Source organism: Mangifera indica, chromosome 7, assembly GCF_011075055.1.
Source record: "Mangifera indica cultivar Alphonso chromosome 7, CATAS_Mindica_2.1, whole genome shotgun sequence".
NCBI lineage: Eukaryota > Viridiplantae > Streptophyta > Magnoliopsida > Sapindales > Anacardiaceae > Mangifera > Mangifera indica.
In genome coordinates this window covers 15,286,598-15,295,432 of record NC_058143.1, presented here as the reverse complement: position 1 = coordinate 15,295,432, position 8,835 = coordinate 15,286,598, and the positions used below count along the sequence as shown (strand labels likewise).

General features: G+C 33.1%; 1 protein-coding gene across 5 annotated transcripts; it reads right to left on the bottom strand.

Moving 5' to 3' along the window:
- Positions 1–429: 429 nt before the first annotated feature.
- Positions 430–7,266, bottom strand: LOC123220254 (serine/threonine-protein kinase Nek1-like). Of its 5 annotated transcripts, none has more exons than XM_044642349.1 (15): positions 6,946–7,266; positions 6,087–6,216; positions 5,879–5,945; positions 5,467–5,532; positions 4,950–4,996; positions 4,795–4,840; positions 4,573–4,653; positions 4,435–4,477; positions 4,307–4,356; positions 4,132–4,213; positions 3,983–4,032; positions 3,113–3,186; positions 2,728–2,779; positions 1,564–2,010; positions 430–1,447 (listed from the first exon to the last, which is right to left on the bottom strand). In XM_044642349.1, exons 2-15 carry the CDS (start codon positions 6,170–6,172, stop codon positions 779–781), a joined length of 1,860 nt encoding a protein of 619 aa, XP_044498284.1. In that variant the 5' UTR covers positions 6,173–6,216; positions 6,946–7,266; the 3' UTR covers positions 430–778. The 5 variants fall into 5 exon arrangements, with proteins under 5 accessions (XP_044498284.1, XP_044498283.1, XP_044498285.1 ...); XM_044642348.1 differs by having other exon boundaries at positions 6,087–6,198; XM_044642350.1 differs by lacking the exon at positions 6,946–7,266 and adding an exon at positions 6,323–6,882 and having other exon boundaries at positions 6,087–6,198.
- Positions 7,267–8,835: the final 1,569 nt, after the last annotated feature.

Below are 8,835 nucleotides of genomic sequence, written 5' to 3'. Positions count from 1 at the left end.
CAAAGTAGAAAAGTCATCACCATTCTTTCGTTTGTATGCTAGTGTAGACAAGGGAATTAGTCCAGTTTAGCTGGTTTGATCTATTGAAATTGAACTGAATCCTGTACACATCAAGGAAAATATAGATTAGACTTCTCAAGAATAGTTTACTGCAGTAATTAGCCTGACTGTAGAATCAATTTTTTTTTTTTTTAAATTAATCCATATCTATGATAATTAGCTCAAACTCATGGTGTAATTGAAAGGGACTTCAAAGTAGTCTGAGATAAAGCTCCTTAAAAGAAGGGTACTTGAAAGAAGGGTTAAGTTTTAATAATTGCATGTTTCAAAACAGATTGAAATAAGACTGTAATGAGCCCAATGAACAAAGACAATGGAGGTTGAATATCAGATTGTAAATTCTGGCATCTGAGTTAAAACTTACATAAATATAAAAATATCAAAATGTATTCCATGATCAGGATAGGAGTTCCAAAATTCCTAGAAAGAAATGTTCATGGAGATACAGAATATAATACAAGTCTAGTGACTGCATTTGAGCTATAGTTTTCTACAACCTACCCTCATTTTGAAAAACTAAGAGCTCGTATCCATGACCTATAATACAACATTATCAATGTTAATCAAAACCAGGGGACCTGAGACTCAGATAAATGTTAAATTTGTTAAATGCCTATTGCCTATATGATTGACAAAAAACAAACTAATACACTTGTACTCTAAAGACTGTTGCCTCTACAGATATGGTACACAAGTGGCAGCAGATTTTTGGTGTTAGTCAATCATGTTGCTTGAGAGTGTTTTCTTTGAAACTCTTAGTCAACCAGATTGCAGTCTCCCTAGGTGACACTTTGCCAGGTCCAAAAGGCTTAAGTAGTACCCCGAGCTCATCATACCTTTCGTCTTGTAGCAATCTTGCACTAAATTCAAGCAGTCCTTCCAAAGCCTCAGCACGTTGCTGGTATGATGAGGTGTCAAACCGACAGCGTCTTGTGTCTGATGAAGTCCGGCTGGAAGCCCCTGCTGTTGCATTGTGATCAGATGAGTTGCTTCCTTCCTCTTCTTTCACCTGGAACATGTTGCACTGAATTCCCTGCCAGGCTTCAGTGAAATTGGGAGCAGAGGTTCTATCACGAATCTGAACTGTACATTTGTCTTTTGTGATTGAATGGTCAACATATTGTGGTGAACCAGAAGAGCCTTGTGCAGAGGTTGGTGAGCTTCTAGGGATGGGAAAGAAGGCGTCCTCATATGAGGCTAACGGGAATTCAGCTATCCTGTCAATTCGAGGCTCATTAACAGAAACATCTGGAGATTTAACACGGCGAAGAATACCAGTACTAGGTCTGCAAGGCAATTCTTGGATTGCAGTTCTTGTTGGTAATGGCAAAGATGCTCTGCGATTTGTAGGTACAGCATTTTTTGTTGGAGTATGTGAAACAGGATTCTGCACAAACAAGGAATTCAAATGTTAGAACAATGAAACTAGCAAAAATTACACTTGTGAACAGGACAGATCTTTATGTGAGTATGTTTGCAGAAGAAAGTTTTGTATAATCATACAAATTCATGTTTCTTTAAGGGCTCTGACTGTCTCTTACGACCAGCAGAAACTTTTGCTGGAATAAACCTCTGAATCTTGGTAACACTTGCAGTTTTTGAAGCAATTGGCTTACAGATGACAGTTCCTTCATGACTGCTTTCAACAGATAATGCTGATAACCTTCGACTCAAATAACCTGGAGTATCGCTTATACCTTTAGTAGAAGATACAGAATCTTGCTCAGCTCCAGATATACTAGGATTCAAATTCCTATCATTGCTGAATGAATGTTGCTTTGTCCTATAATAGGCAACACGAACACAGTCTGGCTCAGAAAATCGTGTCTTCTTTATGAAACTAGACTCATGCCAGCGGGCAGGTAAAGTATTGCGTCTAGGGTTATTAATTTTAAGATGAACCTTCAGAACATAAGGATGAAGGTGTGGGTGCTGGAGCAGTTCTGCAGCCTGCCATATTATAACTTCAAATGAGAGGAAAAAGGATAAATAAAAGAGCACCAATATTCTCAAGAAAGAGCAGATATCCAAACAAACAATGACTTCCAGGGTACCAATGGACAAGAAACAGAAGATGCAGCAGAGAAAACAAAAGTATCCCATTCATATCACAAGCAGATGACCTTGTACCTTCTGCGCAGGTGTCTGCAGTTAAACTGAGAGAACAAATAAACCACACCCAAACAACCAATTTCATTCCATTTATTAAATTTTCTTCTACTGATTTCACTTTCAACTAAGAGAGCCAGAAAAGCTAATAAGTTTAGTTAGTTCCTGGATGTTTTAAGAAATGAAATTAACCATGAGCAGAAATTTCACAGAAAAATTTTGACATCTCACTTCATTGTAGAGGCGGGGCATAATATGCTGTGAAACACACAGTATATAGTGAACCAAGAGATGCGTATTTTCATTTTAAATTGAGTTAACCACAATATCATTTTTCTTCCTTCTCAAGAACCATTCACACAGGATTTTACCACAAAGGATAAAGGCATCAACATGACACATCAGATAAACATCATTTAATTTTATATAGCCAACTCAGTATGATTGAATTATTGTTAAAAATTTTGTAGATCATCTTTGATGTATGTTTGTCGTCATATACTAAATAACTAGGATGCTTTTAGAAAAGCATAGATAGCTTAGAGAGAATATACATACACTTGGCCTAAGCTCTGGATTCTTCCGCAGCATGCTTTTAACAAGACCTCGGCTGAAAGCAAAATCAAGCATTATGATTAGACTATTAGCATTTACTAAATAAAAGTTGACATAATCAAATTAAATTAAATTTTAATGGTTAGAGATGTAAAATGTGTAATATAAAACTGAATATCCCAAAATCATTTGAAACTTCATGTTATCCTCAACCAATCTTGCTATTAATTATTAACCTCATACAGTGCACGGGACTGGATTGTTTGATAACAATAATAATTGTAATAATATCCTTCATCAAAGAAAGCATAATCAACTGCCATTTACGTAGAGTCATCTTGCAATTGACATGAACAGGAATATCAATTACAATTGGATGAGAACTTACAATGCACTAGAATATTTTGTTGGAAGTGGAGCCACTATTGATTTATTTATTTTGTTGATGAGAGCTTGCATATCCTGCTCAAAACAGAAAACCATTTTTAAAAGAAAAAACAAAAATATGTACGAAATTCATAACAAAGTTGCTGATGTCCAAGACAGTTAGATATAAAACAGAATTTACAGGAAAGCCTCCTGGTATTACTTATGTTGATATTATTCTCATGATCAGTCCAGGAATATCTAGAGTCTGCCTATAGATTAAAAAAATCTTAAGATAGAGATGCATGGTTTATGGATGATTTTTTTTTTTTTTCGTTTGGCAAGCAAGAATATTAGAATAATCAAGTAATCACCCTACAACCTCAGGTGCTCGAAGCTGGTTCGACAATAGTTTGAGCACTCTATTGTATTTTCCTTTCTTTTTCCAAGCAAACTAAAGGAATTTCCCTTTTGTGTTTAAACAACTCTGCGTATTTGGTGAAATTTAAAAGACAAAGTCGTTTAAGAACTAAGGAAAGTAAAGCAACAACAACCATCATTAACTTTTAAAAATTAATTTTCCAGAGCTTCTCTGCATATAAACTGGAAACTCAATACAAAGAGGATACGTCCTATGCAAGAAATGGGTAAAAATAACATTATCCTCATCAGAAATTTAAAAAAAAAAAAACTCTTGACTGAATTCAAAATTAGAAAGACACATCCTACTATGCCTGTCTAAATAAAAGAATCAGATCTATGAGGTATCTACAAATTAAATAAATTGCGATAACTCCTGAGTCAAGATTTCAAATGTAAACGCACAGGTAAAAGATAAGAACAACAAACTTTAAAATTTACCAAGCAATAAGACAGGGCTCCAAAAACTTACAAATGCTTTAAATGCGGGCTTAAGTGAAGTCATTTCATATATACAGCATCCTGTATAACAGATATTCAAGATAAATAAATACATACGCAGCCCTCTGAACTCAATAATGCACTAAGGCCAAATACTTCTGCACACATTCTAAACATTACCTAAAGACCAAATATCAGACTTGGAACCATATGGTATATCAGCAAGAAGCTCAGGACACATATAGCTTGGCGTGCCTACAACCTGAATTAAATTATGACAATCCTCATTAAAGAAGTCAGTGAACACAAGCAGAAGCTCAGAATTAAAAACACTTATCCAAGTCATATCACTTACAGATGAAGCAAGATCATCTGAAGTCAAAATCTTGGCCAGTCCAAAATCACCTGCATGGTTGTTCACCGCTTGTTTATTGAAACTATAATCTCCTTAAGGAGAAGGATGAGAAATAAAAGGACACTCACCAAGACGAATGTCTTGATCTTTAGTCAAGAATATATTAGAACACTGAAAGATTCATGAAACATAATCAGTATGAGCAACTTCAAGAACCTGGACTGATAGTAGTATTCTCTTCAAGTTTGCAACAATATATAACTTACCTTGACATCACGATGAAGAATATGATTTGCATGCAAGAAGTCAAGCGCCATCAGGAGTTGAGCAAGCCATTTACTGAGCTTCTGTTAAGAGTGCAATATTTGGCTATCAGATACAACGGTTTCTGATAAATAGGAGATGCATTATGTGCAAGGAAAGTGAAAATTACTTTTGCCACAACAGCCCAAAAGAAAGGGGAAAAGATAATTTAAAAAGGAAAAAACCTCTTCAGAAAAAAGCTTGTTGTTAGCTTTCTTTATAGCTTCTGCCCTGTATCACATGAAAAGCATCACAACACAGCTGAAGTTTTTCAGGCTCAAGACAGAGCAGATCAACTATTATTCCAGATATCTCAACATTGTGAATAAAGTAAACTTACATGTCTCCTCCTTCACAATAGCCTATGATAATACATACATAGCAACCCTGAAACAAAGGCACCAAATCAAACATAACCAATGTTAGTCCATTAGTAAACAGTCAGGTGCCGATGTGGTATAAAGCTCGGTTGAAGAAAACGCGTTCACTGGTAACTTGAGATGGCCATCATAGCTGCAGATGAGGGCCTAGTCTTTGGGTTGATCAAATTATGGCAGCACTAATATAGTTGGGGCAGGTTTAGTAATATTTTCAAGGTGAGGGTGAGGAATGTCCTCGGTTAATCAGTCTACATGAAAGTGAAGAAAATTATGTTTGCTAGATTTAATTCACATTCTTTGAGCATTTAACTTAAACAAAATGTTGAGCAGTCTTAAATTAAAACATGGGGTAAAATCTGAAAGTAAAATAGGTAGACAGCTGCATCCTTTATCAGCAGTAATGGAAGGAGAGAACATCATTTAAAAAATAAAATAAACTCATATGGCTTCTCAGAATTTAATACAAGAATAGCATACCTTTTCTACCCAAGAATCTTTGTACTCCACAATAAAAGGATTGCATATTTTAGAAATAAGCTCCATCTATATGAAGCAGAAAAAGGTTCAGTTTCAAGTGCAACAAAAATGTTTCATATTCAATTGCAATATATTCTGTCACTAGAACTTATCATTACCAGTTCTGAATTTCTAAATCCTTGGATAAAACATACAAATTTGCATGGTAAAGAATTCAGGTAGTACCCTTTTTTGTTATTTTAAAAATAGAAAGAAAACAACACAGCCTACATTTCATATTTTTTACTATAAGAAGAAACTTCTGGGATAAAATGAATGAAATGAAAACATATGAAGATACAAATTCAGTCGGGTAATGCAACTATGGGATATCAACATTTGATGGAGACAAATCGTAAGAAAGGATACCCACCTCCTGATGAGCAGATCTACGAGACCTATCAGTCTGACGGGCAAGCCTAATTTTTTTCAACACATACCTTGATATACCCAAGGAAGCAGAATGAAAACATAAACCAATAATCAAAAGATAAATCACAATATCATACTTCAATTCTCTATTGACTAAACTCCATATAGCAAGTGACAAAAAGAGAAAGAAATGTGAGTATCATTCTTACTTCTTCTTTTCATGTTTATGCCTCACAAGAAGAGCTGAACCGAAGGCTCCCTTCCCAATTTGTTCTAGTGTCTCATATTGCTCCATTTTAAAGGTCCGCTTGAAAACCTTTCCTGGGCGTAGACCAGCAACTTTCATTGCCATGAGAAATCAGAATATTCATAATACTCAAAAAGTGCAATATAAATGTACAACAAAGAGAAGTTACACTATCTAAGTTACTCAACAAATGCGCACCCTTATAAGCAAACAAATCTTCATCAGATATATGGAGAAGAACATGTAGAAGTATCCCTTCAAAAATAAAATAAATAAATAAACACTAAAAAGGCCTTGGAAGCCAAGAAAAAGGAACAAGAATTTTTGCTATTGAAGCCCTGTCTTGTCTGCAAACTATCCAAAACCCCTTTTTTTATTGAATAAAATATAAAATTTTTCAAAAATTATGGAGCCTAACATAGCACATTGCATGATTGAAAGCAATTACGCAATGAACTATGATTTCAAAGCGTAAAAAGCTGAATACTTGCAATCTAATCTCAAGATTTAAAGCATGAACTTAGCCATTTAGTTGCAGTAAGCTTCATTAAGTGGGGCTTCATAATAAAGAGAAATAGAAAAAAAAAGAAAAGGAAAACAGTAACAGAAAAAAGAAAGAAAATATCTAACTGAGTATAGTCAGACTCTTACACCACATATTTTGTAGGCTTAAAAATTAACCAAAAAAAATCCAAAAAAATTAATGGCCTCATAAATACCATATTCTGAGATCTAAAAAAACTAAAAGAAGCTGAATCTCAAAGCAGAAGATGAAAAGAACAAATGTAGGTTGAGGAGGCTAAAAATGAAAATAGAAGTACCAGAATGTAGAGGATATAATTGATCCGAAGAGATCAGGAAGCTAGGAATGAAGCAGGCTTCGGCATTTGCAAAGAAACTAAGAAAGAAGACAGCGTTTAAGTGGAAACAGAAGGAGAGGCGGCTGAAGCAGCTGTCCAGGTTCAGCCATTGGTGTGTGCGCTTAGAAAGTGACAAAGCTGAGGCGGAGAATAGAGTGAGGGTAGAGGAGCGTAACTTAGAGGAAGAAACAAGAAAGGAACTAGAGGAATGCAGCAAAGTTTGACTGTCAACGAAGCGGAGTTGGGAAAAATGGCGAATGGAGGAGCTGCCTACATTTTCTATTTGCGAGAGAAACAAACAAACAAAACAATTACACTCCAATTACTTTTATCTTAGATCCAGTATCAATTTTTTCTTTTAATTGTTTATATAATTAAATAATTTTAAATTAAATAATAAAATAGTATTAAATATTCAAAATTAATATAATTAAATATTATTTTATTATTAATTTAAAATAATATCATTATACAATAATATATCTATATATATATAAAATATATTTACTTATAAATATATATATATATATATATATATAATTTTATTATTTATTTTATTGCTAATTTAATTTATTAGACATTTTAAAATCCTTTGGGGGTCATTACTTATTATTCTTAAAATTAAATAATTTAAATTTCCATTAATCTGAAACAACATCTATGCCGATAAAAAAAGGAAATTTCTTTACTTGATATCTTTGCTTCTTAACTAGTAAAAGAATTTCCTTTTAAATATATTTTCTATAGTCGATTTGGTCTTTACTAGTCCACAATTTGCAAGTTTAGATTTAAAATAAAGAAAATAAACAGAAAAAAGAAAAATAATAAAAAATTATAATTATGGTTAATATTTAAAACTAAATAAAAAAAAATTAGTGCGATACCCTTTCACATTTAACTTTATTAAAAAAAATAAATGACACTTATCAAATATCCAATCACATGATAACACATCTATTTTATATACGAATTATGTATTAAAAATAAATAGACATAATTTTATTGAATTCAAATATGGGTCATGTGATTTGTAACTTGCAAATGATTTTCAAAATATAATTTAACATTTTGAGTTGTATTTTGATTATTTAGTATTTGACAGTATTGGATCCGGTCTATTCATAATGGGTTGACCCAATCTATTAGGGTTAAAATATAAAATTAATCCTTATATATATGAGAATTACTTGTTTTACCCTTGACAGTTATTGAAGTTAACTGTCACCTCATTTTTTACAAAATAAGCGTAACTTCCATTGGAATACAAGTAACTTACGCTAAAAATTACAAAACTTCTTTCACTTCAATACTCTATCATTTGGAAGAAATTTTATAGAAAATAAGGAAGCAAATCCAGCAAAATATGTTATGGATTCCGTCAGGAGGGCATTACATCACTAAAGTTTCAGATTTCTAAATTGGGTATGTTTTCAATAATCCTGAATTTGTGTTACTTCCGCTAACAGAAAGTGTATTTAATGTATTTATAACATTCAAAAGCTATTTTTAAATTAAATAAAAAACAAAATTAAGACTAATTCTCAAGATTGCATTAGAAAATTATTTCTTTAAAAACATTTTGACTATCATAATATTTTTAGAAAATAAAAATTATATTTAAATCCTATATTAAAAGATAGGGCAATATCATATCTAACCTTTAGATATTAATAAACATATCAATTGGTTGTGTCAAACTATATTGGGTTCACCCCAGCACGACCATTATGCCTATGGATGGAACCGTGTCTAGGCCCATCAATTGAGAGTATTGTCCAACTGACATCTAAATCATATGCTAAGTTGGAAGTAAGTTTTGTGGGTAAGAGCTAGCTGGTTGTTCCTTTACCG